The sequence below is a fragment of the Hyperolius riggenbachi genome, chromosome 5 (assembly GCF_040937935.1).
Source record: "Hyperolius riggenbachi isolate aHypRig1 chromosome 5, aHypRig1.pri, whole genome shotgun sequence".
Lineage (NCBI taxonomy): Eukaryota > Metazoa > Chordata > Amphibia > Anura > Hyperoliidae > Hyperolius > Hyperolius riggenbachi.
The window spans coordinates 207,358,227-207,381,292 of NC_090650.1; the positions used below are offsets into that span (position 1 = coordinate 207,358,227).

The 23,066-nt window shown below is 45.3% G+C and overlaps 1 protein-coding gene across 5 annotated transcripts in view; it reads left to right on the forward strand.

The window, feature by feature from the left end:
* The window catches only part of AHRR (aryl hydrocarbon receptor repressor), a 456,078-nt gene that overhangs the window by 73,702 nt on the left and 359,310 nt on the right, over positions 1-23,066 (forward strand). For 3 of the 5 annotated variants that reach the window (XM_068236645.1, XM_068236646.1, XM_068236643.1), the window contains exon 3: positions 14,167-14,348. In XM_068236645.1, coding sequence (XP_068092746.1) covers positions 14,167-14,348 — 182 coding nt within the window. Of the gene's footprint in view, positions 1-14,166; positions 14,349-23,066 lie in introns of those variants that run through there. The other 2 variants (XM_068236644.1, XM_068236647.1) reach the window with 2 other exon arrangements.

A 23,066-nucleotide genomic window follows, 5' to 3' on the forward strand; every position in this document is an offset into this window, starting at 1 on the left:
GGCTGTACAGGTGCGTCTTGTCAACCAGCAGTGGGGGCTTACACAGGGACATGAAGACTGCGTCATGCCAATGGGGGTGACCGTGGCAGCAGCCCAAGGACCGCCTAATGCCATTTGGCGTCAAGTCCTAGGGCCGGCTACTGCAGGAGATTGCGTGCAGGCTGCGTGCGCATCTCCTGTTTGAGAGGCCGAGCTCCGCCCCGCCTTCAGTCTCCGAGCGGCAATCGCTGCTCGGGAGACTGTAAGGCGACGAAACAGCCGTCTAATAGGGCTGTACAGCGCTGCAATCTGCAGCAGCGCTGTACTGGGGACAGCCGTGTGACACGGCTGTCCCCCTGGGACACGAGAAAACGATCAGCTTTCATAAGCTGAAGCTTATGACAGCCGATCGCCATGATTGGCTGGCTGCGGGGAGGGAGAAATAAATAAGCATTTTAATTTAAAAATAAATAATAAAAATATTTATAAAAAAAAATAAACACAGTGGGAACAATCAGACCCCACCAACAGGAAGCTCTGTTGGTGGGGAGAAAAGTGTGTGTGTGTGTGTGTGTGTGTGTGTGTGTGAGGGGGGATAACTTGTGTGCTGTGTTGTGCGACCCTGCAGCTTGGCCTTAAAGCTGCAGTGGCAAATTTCTAAAAAATGGCCTGGTCTTTAGGGGGGGTTTAGCACTGTGGTCCTCAAGTGGTTAAATGTATCATATAGGAGACACACACAGTGATATTTGAGAAGTGAAATTAAGTTTATTGGATTTACAGAAAGTGCTCAATAATTGTTTAAACAAAATTAGGCAGGTGCATAAATGTGGGCACCACAAAAAAGAAACAAAATCAATATTTAGTAGATCCTCCTTTTGAAGAAATTACAGCCTCTAAACGCTTCCTGTATGTTCCAATGAGAGTTTGGATTCTGGTTGAAGGTATTTTGGACCTACAAAACATCTCTAGTTCATACAGGTTTGATGGCTTCTGAGCATGAACAGCTCTCTTTAACCACCTGAGCGGTCTGGACGAGCTCAGCTCGTCCAGTACCGCCGGAGGTCGCCGCTCAGGCCCTGCTGGGCCGATTTTCATGAAATAAAGTGCAGCACACGCAGCCGGCACTTTGCCAGCCGCGTGTGCTGCCTGATCGCCGCCGCTCTGCGGCGATTCGCCGCGAGCAGCGGCGAAAGAGGGCCCCCCTAGCCGCCTGAGCCCTGCGCAGCCGGAACAAAAAGTTCCGGCCAGCGCTAAGGGCTGGATCGGAGGCGGCTGACGTCAGGACGTCGGCTGACGTCGATGACGTCACTCCGCTCGTCGCTATGGCGACGATATAAGCAAAACAAGGAAGGCCGCTCATTGCGGCCTTCCTTGTTTATTCTGGGCGCCGGAGGCGATCGGAAGATCGCCTCCGGAGCGCCCTCTAGTGGGCTTTCATGCAGCCAACTTTCAGTTGGCTGCATGAAATAGTTTTTTTTTAATTTAAAAAAAACCCTCCCGCAGCCACCCTGGCGATTTAATCAGAACGCCAGGGTGGTTAACTCACACCACAGATGTTCAATTATATTCAGGTCTGGGGACTGAGATGGCCATTCCAGAATGTTGTACACAAACATGAATCAATTTTATTGGAATTCCACATGAAATCAATACAAAGTGGTGTACACGTTAGAAGTGGAACGAAAATCATACATGATTCCAAACATTTTTTTTTTACAAATAAATAATTGCAAAGTGGGTGTGCATAATTATTCAGCCCCCTTGGGTCTGAGTGCAGTCAGTTGCCCATAGACATTGCCTGATGAGTGGTAATGACTAAATACAGTGCACCTGTGTGTAATTTAATGTCAGTACAAATACAGCTGCTCTGTGATGGCCTCAGAGGTTGTCCAAGAGAATATTGGGAGCAACAACACCATGAAGTCCAGAATTCAGCCAAGAGGCCCATGGTGACTGGATGAGCTGCAGAGATCTACAGCTTAGGTGGGGGAATCTGTCCATAGGACAACTATTAGTCATGCACTGCACAAAGTTGGCCTTTATGGAAGAATGGCAAGAAGAAAGCCATTGTTAACAGAAAAGCATAAGAAGTCCCATTTGCAGTTTGCCACAAGCCATGTGGGGGACACAATAAACATGTGGAAGAAGGTGCTCTGATCAGATGAGACCAAAATGGAACATTTTGGCCAAAATGCAAAACGCTATGTGTGGTGGAAAACTAACGCTGCACATCACTCTGAACACACCATCCCCACTGTCAAATATGGTGGTGGCAGCATCATGCTCTGGGGGTGCTTCTCTTCAGCAGGGACAGGGAAGCTGGTCAGAGTTGATGGGAAGATGGATGGAGCCAAATACAGGGAAATCTTGGAAGAAAACCTCTTGGAGTCTGCAAAAGACTTGAGACTGGGGCGGAGGTTCACCTTCCAGCAGGACAACAACCCTAAAAATAAAGCCAGGGCAACAATGGAATTGTTTACAACAAAACATATCCATGTGTTAGAATGGCCCAGTCAAAGTCCAGATCTAAATCTAATCGAGAAACTGTGGCAAGATCTAAAAACTTCTGTTCACAAACACTGTCCATCTAAACTGACGGAGCTGGAGCTGTTTGGCAAAGAAGAATGGGCAAGGAGTTCAGTCACTAGATGTGCAAAGCTAGTAGAGACATACCCTAAAAGACTGGCAGCTGTAATTGCAGCAAAAGGTGGTTCTACAAAGTATTGACTCAGGGCTGAATAATTACGCACACCCCACTTTGCAGTTATTTATTTGTAAAATATGTTTGGAATCATGTATGAGTTTCGTTCCACTTCTCACGTGTACACCACTTTGTATTGGTCTTTCATGTGGAATTCCAATAAAATTGATTCATGTTTGTGGCAGTAATGTGACAAAATGTGGAAAACTTCAAGTGGGCCGAATACTTTTGCAACCCACTGTATATTCAGAACAGCTGACTTAACTGATGAATAATGATAGCAAATATGCTTTATAAATGGGTGAACACTCAGGGCCGGCCCGCCCATGAGGCAGGATGAAACTTTTGCCTCAGGCGGCACTTCTGGGGGGGCGGCACCCGCCCGTCCATGTGTGTGGGGGGCCGCCCGAGCTGGAGGGGATAGCGGGCAGGAAGGGGGTATTGGGCCTAGTGGCGGGGAGGGGGGTCGGACCCCCCCCTCCCTCGCCTGGGTCCCCCGTCCTCCGCTCCCCTCCAGCTTTAAAAAGGTCCGTGCTGTGGCTGCAGCTATTCGTAAGAGGCAACGGGCGGGGTTTACTCACCTCTTCCTCGTTCCAGGCCAGCGTGCGCTCCACTGACGTCACTTCCTGCTACGCCGCAGGCGAATAGCTGCAGCCACAGCACGGACCTTTTTAAAGCTGGAGGGGAGCGGAGGACAGGGGACCCAGGCGAGGGAGGGGGGGGTCCGACCCCCCTCCCCGCCGCTAGGCCCAATACCCCCTTCCTGCCCGCTATCCCCTCCAGCTCGGGCGGCCCCCCACAACAACGGCTTGGGGGGGGGGGGGGGGATATTACTGAAAATTGCCTCAGGCGGCAAAAAGTCTAGGGCCGGGCCTGTGAACACTGTGCAGGGCGCTGAAGAGGAATTGCATCCCCCATCCATTTATTTACAAATCTGTGCTATTTCTAAACAGCTTGTCCCGATTCACAGCTCTAGATCCACACTAGCAGCAACATTCGCTGGTAATTATGGAAGCACCTGGTGAATATTGCATGGCACTGAGCAACTGGGTGAATGTGTACTGAATCTGAAATCCATTACTGTACAGATATCTCATTTTCTGACCTGAGCTAAGTAGTAAATCACCAAAATGCAACTGCATGTTGTGTTGAGGCTTCCAGGCAGGCCACTGCAGAATCACAGTGGTCCAGACTCCCATGATCCCACTTTTTCAAGGGCGGCAGGGTTGGGGAAGAGGGCTTACAGCACGTACACTTTTTACCTGCTCCAGCTTTGTGGAGTGGGTTATACTTGTTATGGTGACCCCCAGTGTATCATATGGTGGCATTAATGTGTATGTGTGTGTGTGTGTGTGTGTGTGTGGGGGGGGGTCTGGGAAAGGTTTCTTAGATGTAGCACAAAGAGTTATGAGAGGGCAAAGAAATAGGAAAGTATTACTGGTAAAGGCTTGCTCATATTTTAACTTGTTACATGTATTATTCCTACAACTTTTAAGATGGCATGTTAAATTAGTTAGATTAAACAGTGTGGAGGAAGTGTGTAGAGGAAGTTTCATCTAGAGTGTGCAATTTGTGGTAAAATGGCAATTAGTTTACTTTACAGTGCTCCAACTGGTGTCCTACCTTGAGCATTATTTTAATTCTGAAACTTGCAAATCATGCACATACTCTATTTCTGGCAGTAGGCTTTCATTCAGTTTTCTTAGATTAGATTAGATTATCCGATACCTGCAATATCCATGTGGAGTACTTTGATGCTTTATTCTAATCCATGTAGTAGTGATCTAAATTCCATAACCCAAAATACAGCCCTCTTCTTGTTGTTTCACTTCATACTGAATGCCCTCTTGCTCTACCAGCCAGTGTTACATCAGCACAAGCACACTGCTGCAAACTAATCTGTTTGCAGCATAAATCAAAAAGGGACTGATTCACAAACCTTTTTATGTTAATTATCTCACCCTATTTATTAACTCACAATTTACCTCTCCTTGTCTAACTTAACTTATGGTTTAGCTCTCCTTATTTGACATAACTCATTGTTAAGCTCTCTTTATTTGACATAACTCATGGTTTAGATCTCTTTATCTATTTATCTCATGAATTATCTCTCCTTATTTGTTTATCTCATGCATTAGCACTCCTTGCAGTTAAGGTAAAAAATAAGTAGTCTTTGTGAATCAACCCCAAAATGAGACAGCTTAATATAGTAAAAAAAGTGTGTGGAGAATGCACTGTACACTCAAAATATGGCAAACAAGTGGTGGAATCCCAAACAACCAAAGCCTAACAACCGAAACTACAAGCCTAACTATCCAAACAAAACAAAAAAAAAAAAAAAAAAATATATATATATATATATATATATATATATATATATATATATATTGTGAGAGAACGCAGAAAAGCCGCCGCATGTATTGACAGCAAGGCGGCTGGTTCCGCGTCCAGCGCGGCGGTTTGCACGCAGCAGCGTGTGTCTGGTGTGGCTGAGTCTGTTAGTTCACACAGGCTTAGGAATACGCGTGCGCGCGCTGAGAGGCAGAACTTTTATGATGGGCAAGGGGGGGATCAGCTGACCGAGCCGATCAGCTGACCCCAGAGCTGGTAACTATTGGTTGATCACTTAAGGGTGGCGCCAGAGAGCACTACTCTATATATAGTTACTGCTGCCCACTCACAAGTTGTCTGCCGTTGCGAACACTACGTGGAAGCGCTCAGACCTTAGTCAGATCCAACAGTGTGTTTGAACCAGGAGGACCTGGGAATTCACACTGAGCCAGTTAACTTGTATTATTGCTCTGTTATATGTTAGACTAGTTCCAGGGTGTAGAGACCACGGACCTCACACCCAGACTAGGGAACTTGTGTTATCATTCTGTTATACATCAGACTAGTTCCAGGGTGTAGAGACCACGGACCTCACACCCAGACTAGGGAACTTGTGTTATCATTCTGTTATACATCAGACTAGTTCCAGGGTGTAGAGACCACGGACCTCACACCCAGACTAGGGAACTTGTGTTATCATTCTGTTATACATCAGACTAGTTCCAGGGTGTAGAGACCACGGACCTCACACCCAGACTAGGGAACTTGTGTTATCATTCTGGTATACATCAGACTAGTTCCAGGGTGTAGAGACCACGGACCTCACACCCAGACTAGGGAACTTGTGTTTTATTATTCTGTTATACATCAGACTAGTTCCAAGGTGTAGAGACCACGGACCTCACACCCAGACTAGGGAACTTGTGTTATCATTCTGTTATACATCAGACTAGTTCCAGGGTGTAGAGACCACGGACCTCACACCCAGACTAGGAAACTTGTGTTATCATTCTGTTATACATCGGACTAGTTCCAGGGTGAAGATACCACGGACCTCACACCCAGATTAGGGAACTTGTTATACATCAGACTAGTTCCAGGGTGTAGAGACCACGGACCTCACACCCAGACTAGGCATTGTTTGATATCTGTTATGACTTATTGCTTTCCTGACTATTCCACTGATCACTGATTCGGTACCTTGCATATCTGATATTCCGTTGCCAAACCCTGCTTGCCTTGGATACCGAATCAGCTTTCTGTCTTTGTACTTTATCTGTCCGTGTGTTGCCGACATGGCTTGCCCGACCTCGAGAGCTATCTCTCCCCTTAAGAGATAGTCTCCGGATCAGATAGTGATATCCACCTTCTGGTGTCACTCACCCTCTGGTCCTTCCTACCTCCAGCCTGACTCCACCCCTTGGAGAGTCTCAGGCTGCTGGAAGGTTCCTGTACTCTCTAAAGCAGTATTGCCTATACTGCCTAATATAACCTGCTCATCAGGTGTGTTTCTCAAAGTATTACTGTTACACCAAACACTCTTATATACATAGGTGTCCAGAGGTTAGTAATATATCTGTATTATTGGTGATTCTGCAGATCATCAATAATCGGGTATATATCTGTATTCTTGGTGATACTGCAGATCACCAATAATCAGATTCTCTCTGCGTGCTGACACCGATCGTTACAGAACGGCAGACCAAACCCAAATGGACGCACTCAACAGCCGTCTGAATGCACCCACCACCTCGGTGGAAAATTTCATCCAAGTGCTGGACAACCATCAGACCCAGATCAATGCCTTGTCTGGGTCTGCACAAGCCCTACAGACGGCTGTGGATACAGTGCGATCTCCTCCTAGCACAGACATACGCATGTCTGTACCTAAACGGTTTTCTAGCCACAGATCTGACTTTCAGAACTTTAGAAATCGAGTGTTATCATGCTTTGAGTTGAGACCTAATTCTTCAGGAACCGTAGCTCAAAGAATTACGTTTATTAAGACACTATTGTCAGGGGATTCCCAGACCTGGGCATATAATCTCCAGCCTGGGGATGGGGCTTTAGCCTCGGTTGAGGCATTTTTTAAAGCCATGGCTATAATTTACAATGATCCGGACATTGCCTCTACCGCTGAGCGGAAACTCAAAACTTTGCGGCAGGGCAAGGATCCGGTCGAAATTTACACAGCTGAATTCAGAAAATGGTCAGTTTCAGCTAGATGGGGTACATTTGCACTACTAGACTGTTTTTTGTCAGGGCTGTCAGACGCGGTCTCAGAGCTAATGTTGGGTCATCCTGAGCCAAAATCCATCGATGAGGCTATTTCATTAGCAATCAGGGTTGATCGTCGTCTACGTTATCAAAGGCAGACCCGGGGTAGGAACAATGTGAGATATGTGTCCTACACTGCACCTCCATCTGTTCCATCTCCACCCGCTTCACCTCCACCAGAACCAATACAAGATTGTCCCGGGTGGAACGGAGGCGCAGAGAAACAGAACAGCTCTGTCTATACTGTGTAGAGGGGGGTCATAGAGTGCAGAATTGTCCCAAAAAGTCGGGAAACGCTGCTGCCTAGGTGTAGTCGGAGGTAATACCCTAGGCGTGCAGTCGTTACCTCTAGATGATAAACGTTTGCTTCTCCCTTGTACTATATCTTGGAGGGATAAGACAAAGACCACTGAGGCCTTCATTGATTCTGGCTCAGCAGCCAATTTTATGGATTATGAATTTGCTAAGAAATTGGGGATCCCGATCTCCCCATTAAAACAACAGATTCGGGTCACTGCAGTGGATGATTCCCCCCTGCAGAGTAACCACCCTTTGTCTCAGACCCCAGAATTACGGGTCACAATAGGGGTGTTACATAAAGAAAGTTTACAATTCCTGGTGTTAAGAATGACAACCTCCACGATCATCCTTGGCATGCCATGGTTACAAATTCACTCACCTCAGATCAATTGGGCTACAGGTCAGCTAACGAGCTGGTCTACCCATTGTTATCATCATTGTCTAGCGAAAGTAACCTTAGGTAAAACCAAGATTCACATGGAGGGATTGCCAGATCAGTATTCAGAATTTGCGGACGTGTTTTGTCCCAAGTCAGCAGATAAACTTCCTCCACACCGTCCTTTTGACTGCCCCATTGATCTCAGGTCTGGTTGTATGCCCCCTAGAGGTCATCTCTATAATTTATCTGGGCCAGAGAAATAGCCATGCAAGAATACATCCGAGAAAATTTAGCCAAAGGTTTTATTCGTCCTTCTCGGTCCCCAGCCGGGGCAGGTTTCTTTTTTGTGAAAAAGAAGGATGGAGGCCTCTGTCCATGCATTGGTTATCGGGGCTTAAATAAAATCACAGTAAAAAATCGTTATCCTTTGCCTGTAATAGACGATTTATTTACTCAAGTCACCAATGCTAAGATTTTCTCGAAACTAGATTTAAGGTGTGCATACAGCCTTGTGCGTATCAGGGACGGTGATGAATGGAAGACGGCCTTTAACACGCCCGACGGGCACTACGAGTACCTAGTGATGCCCTTCGGGTTGTGTAATGCCCCGGCCGTCTTTCAGGAGCTGATTAATGAAGTCTTCAGAGAGGTTTTGGGCAAATTCGTCTTGGTGTATTTAGACGACATACTAATTTTCTCGTCCAACCTCTCAGAGCACAGGAAACATGTTAAGTTTGTGTTACGAAAGTTAAGACAAAATATGCTGTATGCTAAGTTGGAGAAGTGCATTTTCGAAGTGACCTCTGTTGCCTTTCTGGGGTACATAATTTCGAACTCTGGCCTCTCTATGGACCCTGGAAAAATTTCAGCTGTCTTGGAGTGGCCCCAACCTGTAAGACTGAAGGCGTTCCAGAGGTTCCTGGGGTTCGCCAACTACTATAGGAGGTTCATAAAGGGGTACTCTACGGTGATCTCACCTCTCACCAGTCTCACCAAGAAAGGGGCAGATACTCACCACTGGTCCCCTGAGGCCCATGCTGCTTTCTCCACCCTGAAGAAATTGTTCTGTTCTGCACCCATATTGAGACATGTTGATATCACCTATACATTTATCGTGGGGGTAGATGTCTCAGAGGTAGGGGTAGGGGCTGTGCTGTCTCAGCGTTCTGGTTTGCAGGGAAAATTGCATCCTTGTGCCTATTTCTCCCATAGGTTTTCACCCGCAGAGAAAAACTACGATATAGGCAATAGGGAACTTCTAGCCATCAAGTTGGCCTTTGAAGAATGGCGACATTGGCTAGAAGGGGCAGAACATACCATTACTGTTTACACTGACCACAAGAATTTGGAATACATTGAGGGCGCTAAGAGGCTTAGCCCCCGGCAGGCTCGGTGGTCATTATTTTTCTCAAGATTCAGATTTGTAATCACGTATACCCCTGGTAGTAAAAACATCAAGGCTGATGCCTTATCCAGATGTTTTGAGCCCGAGACAGCACAGCCCTCAGACCCAGAAACCATTCTCCCTCAGAAAGTGGTTCTGGCAGCCACTGAGACCTGGAGGGACTGGACAGAGACGTTAGGTCTGTTCCAACAGGATGTACCAGAGGGGAAGCCTGAGGAGGTCATGTTTGTACCATTGTCTTTTCGTCTACAAATTCTGCAGTTGTTCCATTCCCACAAGAATGCTGGGCATCCTGGGGCCACCAGAACTCAGGACCTCATTGCTAGGTGTGCTTGGTGGCCGTCATTGGCAACTGACTGCAAGGAGTATGTGAGAGAATGTGCAGTGTGTGCTAGGAGCAAACCCTCCCGTCAGGCACCTGTTGGGACATTGCAGCCCTTACCAGTCCCGAGCGAGCCATGGACCCATTTGTCCTTTGATTTTGTGGGCGAACTCCCCAGGTCTGAGGGCATGATGGTCATTTGGGTGGTAGTCGATCGATTCAGTAAGATGGCCCATTTTGTCCCCCTGAAAGGACTCCCCTCGGCCCAGGAATTGGCCGATCTCTTCATCCAGCATGTTTTCCGGCTGCATGGCATTCCGGAAAATATAGTGTCAGATCGGGGAGTCCAATTTGTTTCCAAGTTTTGGAGGGCATTCTGCCATCAGTTAGACATGGAGCTTTCTTTTTCATCAGGCTACCACCCACAGACCAATGGCCAGACCGAGAGAACCAATCAGTCTCTGGGTCAAACCGACTGGGTCAAATTCTTGCCGTTTACGGAATTTGCACATAACAATTTGAAAAGCTCCTCCTCAGGATTTTCCCCATTTCAGGTGGTGACAGGAAGGTCACCTAAGTTCACCCCATTGCCAGTGGCTTCTACTCCGTTTCCAGCCCTGGAGAATTGGCAGAAGTCTTTAAAGCAGATTTGGAGAATGGTTAAAAGGAATTTGGGAAGGGCTTTTCAGAGTCAGAGGAAACAGGCTGACAAGAGACGTTCCGTAGAGTGGGAATTTCTTCCAGGAGACTTGGTCTGGGTGTCCACACGACATTTGACTCTGAAGAAACTCTCACCCAAGTTAGGTCCCAGATTTGTGGGTCCTTTTCCAGTGACCAGGAAAATCAATAATGTCACTTATGCCATTGAACTCCCCACCAGCATGCAAGGTGTGAGATCATTTCATGTGTCCTTGCTCAAGCCAGCAGTGCACGTGGATTCCGCCCCCCCCCCCCATGTGTTGATTGATGAACAACCTGGGTATGAAATTGAGAAGATTCTGGACTCACGGCTTGTGCAGAACTCCGTGCAGTATTTGGTTCACTGGAAGGGGTATGGCATAGAGGAGAGAACTTGGGTGCCAGAATGTCGTATGCACGCAGAGAAGTTAAAAAGGGAATTCCGTAACTTACATCCTGGAAAGCCGGGTAGGAGATGTCCGGAGTCCACTCCTCAGAGGGGGGGTACTGTGAGAGAACGCGGAAAAGACGGCGCGTGTGCTGATAGCAAAGCGGCTGATTCCGCGTCCAATGCGGCAGTTTGCACGCGGAAGCGTGCGTCTGGTAACATGGCAGAACGCGGAAAAGCCGCCGCATGTATTGACAGCAAGGCGGCTGGTTCCGCGTCCAGCGCGGCGGTTTGCACGCAGCAGCGTGTGTCTGGTGTGGCTGAGTCTGTTAGTTCACACAGGCTTAGGAATACGCGTGCGCGCGCTGAGAGGCAGAACTTTTATGATATGCAAGGGGGGATCAGCTGACCGAGCCGATTAGCTGACCCCAGAGCTGGTAACTATTGGTTGATCACTTAAGGGTGGCGCCAGAGAGCACTACTCCATATATAGTTACTGCTGCCCAGTCACAAGTTGTCTGCCGTTGCGAACACTACGTGGAAGCGCTCAGACCTTAGTCAGATCCAACAGTGTGTTTGAGCCAGGAGGACCTGGGAATTCACACTGAGCCAGTTAACTTGTATTATTGCTCTGTTATATGTTAGACTTGTTCCAGGGTGTAGAGACCACGGACCTCACACCCAGACTAGGGAACTTGTGTTATCATTCTGTTATACATCAGACTAGTTCCAGGGTGTAGAGACCACGGACCTCACACCCAGAATAGGGAACTTGTGTTATCATTCTGTTATACATCAGACTAGTTCCAGGGTGTAGAGACCACGGACCTCACACCCAGACTAGGGAACTTGTGTTATCATTCTGTTATACATCAGACTAGTTCCAAGGTGTAGAGACCACGGACCTCACACCCAGACTAGGGAACTTGTGTTATCATTCTTTTATACATCAGACTAGTTCCAGGGTGTAGAGACCATGGACCTCACACCCAGACTAGGAAACTTGTGTTATCATTCTGTTATACATCAGACTAGTTCCAGGGTGTAGAGACCACGGACCTCACACCCAGATTAGGGAACTTGTTATACATCAGACTAGTTCCAGGGTGTAGAGACCACGGACCTCACACCCAGACTAGGCATTGTTTGATATCTGTTATGACTTATTGCTTTCCTGACTATTCCTCTGAACACTGATTCGGTACCTTGCATATCTGATATTCCGTTGCCAAACCCTGCTTGCCTTGGATACCGAATCAGCTTTCTGTCTTTGTACTTTATCTGCCCGTGTGTTGCCGACCTGGCTTGCCCGACCTCGAGAGCTATCTCTCCCCTTAAGAGATAGTCTCCGGATCAGATAGTGATATCCACCTTCTGGTGTCACTCACCCTCTGGTCCCTCCTACCTCCAGCCTGACTCCACCCCTTGGAGAGTCTCAGGCTGCTGGAAGGTTCCTGTACTCTCTAAAGCAGTATTGCCTATACTGCCTAATATCACCTGCTCATCAGGTGTGTTTCTCAAAGTATTACTGTTACACCAAACACTCTTATATACATAGGTGTCCAAAGGTTAGTAATATATCTGTATTATCAGTGATTCTGCAGATCATCAATAATCGGGTATATATCTCTATTCTTGGTGATACTGCAGATCACTAACAATCAGATTCTCTCTGCGTGCTGACACCGATCGTTACATATATATATATATATACATTATATAATGTAATACTGTGATATATATATATAAGATATAATACTTAGCAGAACGAGCAAAGGCAGAATCAAGGTCAGGACAAACAAGTTAAAAACCCAGGAGGTCAGGACACAGACAGCAGAGCCAAAAGCACAGCTGAGAAGCAAGAACAAGCTAAACTGTTTGGGGCCCGGTGCTGTACAAATACATTGTTAGCCTGTAAGCAGTCTGTTGTGTAGGATTGTTATGCTGTGAAGGGACAACAGTGCAGGGCACAATGGAGCAGAAGGAGTAAGGAGCAAAACAATAACCTTTACCTGCGCTCAGACTAATTGATCCTGTGGGCTGGATCTCTTGCCAATGCTTTGGAGCCACCGACTAGCCACCCTGGCAAAGAACCATCGAGCATGTACAAAGCCTAATGTTAGGTACACACAATGTTATTTCCCATCAGATCGATGGGTAATCTGATGGTAGGTTGCATTGTGTGTACATGTCCAAGCTGTTTGTGATGGATAATGGGATCGATTTTCCAATCATTACTCCCCAAAATTGATCCTGTTATCATTCATTAGACTAACAGACAAGTCAGAAATAATGGAAGCAACCTCCTGATCTGGCAGGAAGTTGTACCATGTGTACCTAGCATTAGAACAAGGCAAAGTCTACACACACACAAAAGGACAATAGCAACTCCATTGTTACTCCATATTTGTACAAATGGTGGGAGGTCTAATGTCATAAAATCTTGCATATACCACGTTACTCCCAAAATAAGATAGGCCCTTATAAAAATGTTTGCTCTAAAAAAATGTGTTTTATGGGATATCTTATTTTTACATAAAACAATCTACATTTTTTTCTTGAACAAAAAATAAATAAAAATAAAATAAATAAAAATCAATATTTATTCAAATATAGTCATTTCATTGCATTCTGGATCATCATCATAACTCTCCATACTCTGAATTCCATGATGAATTTCTTGTAACTATTTCCTTTTTCCATGTACAACAATCTACATTTACCAAGAGCCTGGCACTTGCCTTATTGTGTTGGGTTTTGTGGAGACTTCTGAATGCGATTTTTTGGGGGTGTCTGCTTTCCTTGGTGACGGGTCTATCTGTCATGCTGCATTCTATTTCCAATTGCTTTTACTTTTTACATGTATACTGTAGCTGACTGGACAGCTATTTTTTTATCAACTATAATTAGGGATTATATTTGAAGTAGTGCTTATATTTCAAGCATCCTGAAAAATCATGCTACAGCTTATTTTGTGGGTAGGTCTTATTTTCGGGGAAACAGGGTATTTATTCTTATTGATCACTTGTAAAATATAATTTCTGACTGCAGCATCTCCAGTGACTTCCCTGGGATTTGGGCAATACTGGTCTGTGTGCTGGTGTGGTACCAAGTGTTTTCAAGTTGTTACAATGTCTCCATGCAATCAGGAACAGTTTACACTTTTTTTCTGGATGAAAGAGAATGATTATCTCATTACACATGCTTGTCAGTCATTTTCTTTCCTGGGGCCGTAGGTAGTGCAGTGAAGTTTTAAAGATTTCTTATTGCCTGTTGGTTTTGGTGAGAAATCTGCCCATTTATAGCCATTTATATTTATGTATAGTTTCTACAGCAATGTTTTTGACATATTGAATAGTGGTGATCTCATGATCAATTATTAATTCTTATTTTTCTTTTTTTCCAGAAGGCCAGCTTCAGGCAGTGAAAAATCAAATCCATCAAAGAGACACAGAGATCGTTTGAATGCAGAGTTAGATCGCCTGGCAAGCCTGCTCCCTTTTCCTTCAGAAATTATTTCAAAACTGGATAAACTTTCTATCCTTCGTCTCAGTGTAAGCTATTTACGGGTAAAAAGCTTCTTCCAAGGTAGGTTTGCTTTTAGTGTCTACATAAAAGACTGTAAATGGATGTGCTTGCTGTTAACATTTTATTCATTGTAGGCAAAATTTGCCAACAGTGTTGGTGTAAATGTAACATGTGAGCCACTGTGTTTCGGATCTGCGGAGGTAGGGACAAGAGTGCAGGATGTGAGGGGGATTATTCCCCCAATGATGAAAGCCATGTGGGTTATTATGCAAAGTGCTTGCTGGCCATTCTCATATTGACACCTTTTCTTTTTCTAAGTATATTCTCACTTTTGAACAACTTCGAAAAAACATTTTTTTTAACATTTTCACTGAATGAATTGAGTCATGTGGCTTGTAAAATCAAAGAAGGTTAACAAGCAAAAACTCTCACTGTGAAATGTAGGGAACTATACTTTTATTTATTAATTTATTTTTATTTTGACTGTTCCTTACAGCTGTAGGAAGCTTTGTATGCATTTTGTTGACATTTGTGAAGGAGAACTGTAATGGGTCAGAAGCAGAGTCACAAAAATGGTTTGGGTTTTGATGCATGTTGTAGTTTGAAATGATTCGTATAGCTCAAAATGAAAATTTGCTTGAATTTCATGAAGACCTGAAAAATAACCAATTTTCCCATTTGAGCACATCACTTTTTGGCAGTATGCATACAGGCTGGCAGTGTTCTTTTGGCATCCAGCAAACCCAGACTGATCCATCAGGATCCCATGATAGTGAATTGGGATTTATCATTTCAGAGAACAAGGCATGCTTTACACCATTGCACCCATGGCTTAGCAATGGGTATGGCTATCCTAGTCTAATGTGCACCTGCTAGGCCACAATAACCCAGCTCACAAACCCCAGTTCCATCTAGACTCTAGAGACTGTTTGAAACGTGTTAGTAAGTGTTATAACCAGGGACAAATTCTATTTATGTACAAGATGTTTAAATACTCACTCACCAGACAGAGCTGATGTGACCTACTGCTTCATGCTGTAATGTTGTAGATCATGGCGTCTCCCACATAGACAATGTGGTAACTGATAGGAATACGTTTGGGTGTCTTCTTGTATAAACAAAGTACAATTAGCAATAAATATAGTATGTGAGTGGTGTAGATCCTTCCCATATAAGGTGAGGAGCTGGTTTATATTTACACACTTTGGAAACTGATGTACTCATGATTATTTGGAGACCAAATAATAAACAGAAAATGTAAAGAAGAAGTGTTTGGTATTTCAGCATTGAGACAAACATCCTTCTCTGGCCAGTAAGTCTTCTGAAAATATTTTGCATGAGAAATTTAAATAAAATCAGAATCTTCCTGTTCTCATTTTTTGTGAATAGTAAGCATTAATTAAAATGTGCTACTAAAAGAAAGCCATATCTATTACACCTTTAGCAGCCAAATAAAGTAACTCCTTCTTCCTCCACTGCAGCGGCAGTGTAATCCCAACATATCTTCTTGGTTCCGATCACATGATATGACATGATCAGGATGCTGGATTCACTGTTACAGCACCACCCGGTGGTGTAAGAGGGGTGATGGAAGAGTCTCCTCCATCCCTGCCATCACCCCTCTTCCACCACCAGGTGGCGTTGTAAAGCTGACACAGTCTCCTGGATCCCAATCTTATGTCATATCATGTGATCGGGACCCAGAAGAACTGTCAGAGGTTCAGAGCCGCCAGTGGAGGAAGAGAAGAAGCTGTCTGGAACAGGTAACTTTAACTGCTCCATGCCACGTGCTCGGGAGATATTCCGACAGAGTCTCACACTGCACCAGCAGCTTTGAAACAAAAAATGTAGTTTGAAGCTGCTAATGGGTTAACATTGAAAGTACTGAAGCACAGTAAAAGTTGCTCTGGTCACAAAGATATGAAATCATCCTGACCAGGAATGTGATAAGAAAATACTATATGATAACTAGTGAATATTTGAAAGTAAAAGAAACTGATAGTGTGTGATATACTTGTGGCATTGAAGAAGAAATGTACATAAGGGGATCAGAGTTCAGGACAAGCATTCAGTGACTCAGCAACAGGAAAATGGTACTTGAGTATTTTCTCACACCAGATTACTATTTATAGTTGTATTAGTTTTACACAGCTGAATTAATCAGGACATGCCTGCTTTTGCTATAGCTGTATGTGTGGGAGATCAGGGTGAAATGAAACAGAAGTGGATTCTAGGTATGAGTAGACAGGTGCTGACACAGTTCCTGATCTCTTTGTACTATAGAGTGTGCATAGCACAGCCTGAGCAAGAGATGAGCAGGCCAATGCAATCAGATAATGCAGGGAACTGCTACTAGGAAACGCATCAATTTAAAACTTAAATCCAAAGCGCTTATCAAAATACCTGAGGCAAATGCACCGAGGGCCAGTCCTAGCAACACCTTACCTAAGCAACTGTCAAATGTTAAGATTGATGTGATTATTTAAAATTGAAATGAGATAGGAAAAAAGCTATTTTCATGCTCAAGTCACTCCATATCAAATCAACACATTTTTGTATGAAATCTGTCTTGACCTCTCAGATTTTGATGAAACTTGGTTTATCTAGTGCCCTAGATTCTTATGAATAGAAATGGGGGGGACAAAAGTTAATTTCTACCTTTCCTGAAAAAGTTATCAAATTCTAATTATTTTAATTTTCATCAAAAATCACTGTGTTCAGAAATATTAAACTGTCATTTTCTCAGGAACCAGATGAGATACAGACCTTAAAGTTATTAATAGTAAACATTAAAAAAGTGTTTTTGGCCAGATGTTCAAAAGCTATAACATACCGATTTTTTTAAAATGTACATTGAAATTGCTGCATCCTGAAATAGTAAGCTACAATTTCCCCTGGGACCAGATGAGACACAGACATGAGCAATATGTCATTTTAAAGCTGTTGTTGGGATTTAATTTGGCGTGTGACATGACAAAATTCTGAATTAATCAAATTTAAGAACTCATCTTTTTAGGATATTTAGTTGTGCTGTGCTGACCTTGAACTGTGAGTGTTTTTAATGTGCTTTTTAATTGTTCATCATACTATACCTTGGCCCTTTTCATTGCCCCCTTCATACCCAGCTATCCAGTTATCCGTTATGAAGACAGGCTAAAATTTGATGAATTTAATGGGCATGTAATTTCCATGTGCAGCAAAAGATGGTGGCTGAGCTATGTTTTGGGAAAAAATAAAGATGAAAATAAAGCGGACGTTACAATGCTCCACCCATCTGGAGCTTCCCCTTTTTTTCGTACCCCTCAACTCCTGATGTTCTCTGGATTTCTTCTAGTATGTATGTAACTTGCAAAGTCAGTCCCATCACACCAACAGCTGCCATTGAGGCAAAGAGTTTAATTGCAGGGCCCCTGACTGCTGCTGAGCCCCCCATGCCACAGGACTCCCCCAGGTGGTCTCCCCCCCCCCCCAACTGCTCTCTGGGGCCCCTGCACAATGTGTAGCTGCATTGTAATAATTGCTGCTCTCTCCACTCTCTGTCTTCATCCCTAATACTTGCCTCTTCTCCTTGACCCGGAGCAGATTATTTATGCATTACGTGTGCTGCATGGAGAAAAGACAGGCAGAGGAGCTGAAGACAGAGCACAGATGGACGGGTCAGGTGAGTTAGTACAATGCAGCTACCCATAGTGCAGGGGCCCCGGGGGTGGGTAAGCTCGGGGGGCCCAGGGGCTGACTTTTATGGGTTGTTGGGGGGCTCCCAAGTTACCTTTGCCCCGAGGCCCCCCGTGGCCCTTAAACCGACCCGACACAGCAACTGGTTGGGCTTACACTCTCCCAGACAGTAAAAAGAAGATGATTTCAGAGGTCTTGAAACAATTCCTGACTTAATAAAAACATGTATAGAGTTATCAGCAGTCAGTAACTCCAGCATATTGACAAATACTATGTTATTTTTTGGGAATCCATTTTTGTAGCTACCATATACTTAGTACTTAATACATATTGCATTGTAAATTTTCCATGGCTATGGTGACAACAAAAATGGATTTAAAGTACCCCTGACCTGGTTCCCTCCCCCTTCCCCCAATACTTTTAATATTGTTTTGTTACTGGTGCTGTGACTAACGCGCAGCACCATCCTTTCTGCTCAGTCGTAATATTATGCTGGGCATACACGGAGCGTTTGTCCCTTATCAGTCGAGCCGCTTGATGGCTCGATTGATAATATCCAACAGGTCCGATGACCCGCCGAATAGATTCCTCGCTCGATCCCCGCAGGCGGACAATAGCGGGGAATCGAGCGGAAGATAAGGAGCGCCCGCGGGGATGAGCGGGAATCGATCCGGACATCGGCGGGGACGTGCGGGGACTCGGTGGGAGTCGATCCGGCGGCTAATCGAGCCGCTGGGTCGACTCGTGAGCAGAACGTCGAATATGGCCATTGAGGAAGCGGAAGTTCTTCTTCCCCTTTACCCATCCATAATTCAGCCCCCTCCACTCGCCGCTACAGTTCCCCATATGATTCTCTGCACATGCGATCTTGTGGTCGGATATCCTTCCAACCTCAATCACCACAAGCCCACACACAGCACAGCTTCCCTGCATGCTATGTGCAAGAATCATAAGGGTAACTATAGCGGCAAGTGGAGGGGGTGGGACTAAGGATGAGCAGAGGGGAGAAAGAGCTGCCAATTCCTCCCTGCCCATATTTGATGACAGAATATGGCCACGGGGGCGGTGAAGGATGGTGCTGTGTCCTAGTCACAACACTAATAATAAAACAATATTAAAAGTATCAGGAACCAGGTCAGGGGTACTTTAATTTTACAAGAAAAAAAATGGTTTCAGCAGTTCATCCCCAAAAAATGAACATAGAATTTGTCAATATGCTGGAGTTGCTGACTTCTGATAAATAAAAAGTATTTTTGGCCAAATTTGGCCTAGCAGTCTATTCTGTGGTTTACTCAAAGATGGCAGGGGCTTATGAAATAGAGCTATCCATGAGTTGGGGTGGACCTCCACACACAGGCCTCAATTCACTAAGCTTTATCAAACACTTTATCAAACATTTGATAATTTACCTCATGGGTAAAATCAAATCTTGAATTCACTAACGTGTTATAGATTTATTGTACCTTTTATCGATAAAACATTTGATAAATATATCACACCTTAGTGAATTCAAAATTAGATTTTACCCATGAGGTAAATTATCAAACGTTTGATAAAGTGTTTGATAAAGCTTAGTGAATTGAGGCCACAGTGTCCGACTGGGAGGTGGAAAAACTGAGGAAATCCACCTGCGGGCCAAGCAGCAGTAACCCTATGTTATCATTCCCAATAGAAACCTGCAGCAAGTCTTCACTGTGATCAGCAACACATGATTATTGCTGCTTAGCCAGCAAGTGGATTTCCTCAGCTTTTCCACCTCCCGGTCCGACACTGTCCACACATAAGACTTCAGAAGTAAATGCAAACAAACATTCCTAAAATCAGACACCAACTGCCACTGCCACCAAAAGTGGACTTGGTCTGCTGGAAGTAAGCAACCGCAAAAAACAAATTACCGTATATTCCAGCGTATAAGACGACTGGGCGTATAAGACGACCCCCCAACTTTTTCAGTTAAAATATAGAGTTTGTGATATACTCACCGTATAAGACTACCTACCCCTCTTCCAACGTACACCAAAATCATATACTGGTGCTGTACTGTATGCGGTACCCAGTATATAACAGTATATAGTCAATTGACTGGTTGGATTGGTGAACTCTTCCTGAGTGGATTGGTCAGCTCTCCCTGTCTCCCTGTTTATCAGAGCAGTATGGAAGAATAGATTGCGCTGTGCCCATAAAACACGCCTCTTTCACCCTTCTGGCCCACCCTTGTATCCTATTTACCTCCTTCTCTGACTCTCAGATCTCACACATGTGCACCTACACCGCTTCACTACAGTCCTCAGCAGTGAGATCTGAGAGGCGATAACAGGATAGGGAGTATCATCCGGTGTCAATGATACCCGGCGTATAAGACGACCCCTGACTTTTCAGAAGATTTTCAAGGGTTAAAAAGTAGTCTTATACGCAGGAATATACAGTAGATGAAAAAGGCCTGATTTAGTTAACTATACTGGGGGTCTAAACCAGTCATAAAGTATTCTATATGTCCACTCTTTAGTAGCACTATTTAGAGAAGATTGGGTCATGTCTGTGAACAAGGACTTCCATTCCTCTTCATCTCACTGAGAGTTCAACCTATGCCAATTCGCCAATTCGTCATTGCCTGTTGTTGGGGGTTTCTGGTACCATAATTTGTAGTGTGCCATAGACACCAGGCCATCTTGCAACTGCAGGAAAGAATGAACTGCCTCTAAGGTGTTGTGATGTAATCTGAGACCCTCATTCTAAAATGCACAAAGTTACAGGCTTGCAGATATCTGAAGATACATCATTTTTAAGACTTTTTGATCATTTATATTTTGATGACAGAGAATTTTCAGAACTGAAACACATAGGTAAGTGTAATTACCACCAAGCAAAAGTCAATCTCATGCATAAGTCAACCCCAAAATGTAACTTTCCTAAGCTGGGGTTTTTTCAAGGAAAGGTAATGGCGGTAAGTATGGATCAAGAGAGTTAATGTCTGCACTTGGGGACCAAGAGGGGTTATTGGCTGCACTTAGGGATCAGGAGGCAATAATGGCTGCACTGCATAAAGTATCCCCATGTGCAGCCATTAACCCCTCCTTGTCCCCAAGCAAAGACATTAACCCATCCTTGTCCCCAATTGCAGCCAGTAACTCCTTGTAATCTCTCTCCCCATGTGAAAATATATATATAGCAAATCCATTGGAGCAAACATACCTGTTCCATCACTGGGTGCCAGGTCCTTCAATATCTTCTTCACTTGGCCCAGTGAGTGTGCACATGCGCCCCTCGGTAGGCCCTCAATGTCACTTGACATACATGGTTCCTAAATTTCTTAATTCATAACTGAGGAGATATGTTGGCTGTAGAATAGATGCTGTGAACATGATGGCTGTTTGGAGATGCTGAATACAGGGTGGATATTGGCAACACTGGAGGCAGGATATCAATTGGAGATGCTGGTGGTAAGGAAGCTGCTGGAGATAATTACACTTTATATTCTTTCTCTGTGCAGTTCATTATAATTTCTGGAAGATAGCATTTCATTCAAGGAAGTGATTTTTCGTTTTCTGGCACCACCTTTCCATTCCCGCGGTTGGTTTTTTAATGTTTTTAAATGTAATGTTCTTGTCAGGGTTGCTTAGCTGGCTTACCACTGACTGCGGGTCCAAGGGACCTGATCGGCGAACAGGGTGGCTGGCAGACGGATGGCCGGGCTCCCACGATCCAGGACGGGTCCGCGCTTCCGGGTTGGCCTCCTGGGAGTTGTGTGCCCGCGCGCATGCGCGTCACTGACGGTGGATTGGCGTCTGCCGCTGGGGGCATGTGCGGAAGTGTGGCCGCGGCGCGGGGAGCACTGTGCGCGTGCGCGGGAGACTGTGCGCGGCTCTTTGCAGGCGCGGGTGCGCTTGTGTGGCGCGCAATTTTAATGGAGGGCCGGCCCAGCTCCAGTATTTAAGGCCCCTGCCTCCAGCACTCTCCGCTGATCGTATTATCAGCTTGTGTGCACCTAGCCTTGTTGCTGCCTCTCTTTGTATCCAGTTCTCCAGTTGCTGACCCGGCTTGCCTCTGACCCTTCTCGATCTGCTCTCCTCGTTTTGACCTCGGCTTGTTTCTGGACCTTCCTGCTCGCTGCCTGCCCTGACCCGGATTGTCTTTGGTACTGCTTGATCTCTGCCTGCCCTGACCTCAGATTGATTATCGTGCTGAACCCTGCTGCCTGCCCTGGCCTCGGATTGATTATCGTGCTGAACCCAGCTGCCTGCCCTGACCTCGGATTGTTTATCGTGTTGAACCTTGCTGCCTGCCCTGACCCCGGATTGTTCATTGTACTGAATCCTGCTGCCTGGACCTAGTTGAATCTGGATCTCATCATCTTAACGCCTCTGTTACTGCTTACAATAAGTTACTTTCTGTTTCAACTCCGTATCAGACCTCTCTGACCAAACCTCCACATCGAGGCATCACCTGTTCTCTGAACCACTGCTAGAGTTCTTCCTGGGTGCAACCTGGTGGGCACTAGGCAGCTAAGTAGTCCAACGCCCACTAGGGGTTGCGGCCCATCACCCCCTCCTGGGGTGCTCTGGTGAAGACCCGTGGTCACTTAGACTCTGCCCTCAGGAGACTCGCACGGTAGTGGAACGGTCAACAGTGCATGAGCATAACAGAACGATCAGCCACTATGGATGCCTCTGGAGGGATGTCTCCCAACGACCAATTGTGTAAACAGATCGCAAACCTAATGATTTCAGTACAGAAGATCGAACAGGGTTATCAACAATTGCAGACACAAGTCCAAACCCTTACAGGCCCTCCAGCACCAGCACCAGTTCCGGTTACTATCACCACCCCTACTCCTGAGCCTAGTGTGCCTCTACCCAACCGTTTCTCTGGATAAGAAGTAATTACGACTCTTTAAAAGTGCTTGTCAATTACACTTCTCATTACAACCCAGGACGTATGCTACTGAGGCCGCTCAAGTGGGAGCAGTAATTTCTCTTCTGCAAGGGGAACCACAGGCATGGGCTCTTCGGTTGAGGGAACAAGGTCATGAGTCAACTCAAACCGTCACTGGTCTGTTTGAGGCACTAGCCAAGTTGTATGATGATCCAGGACGAGCCGCCCCTA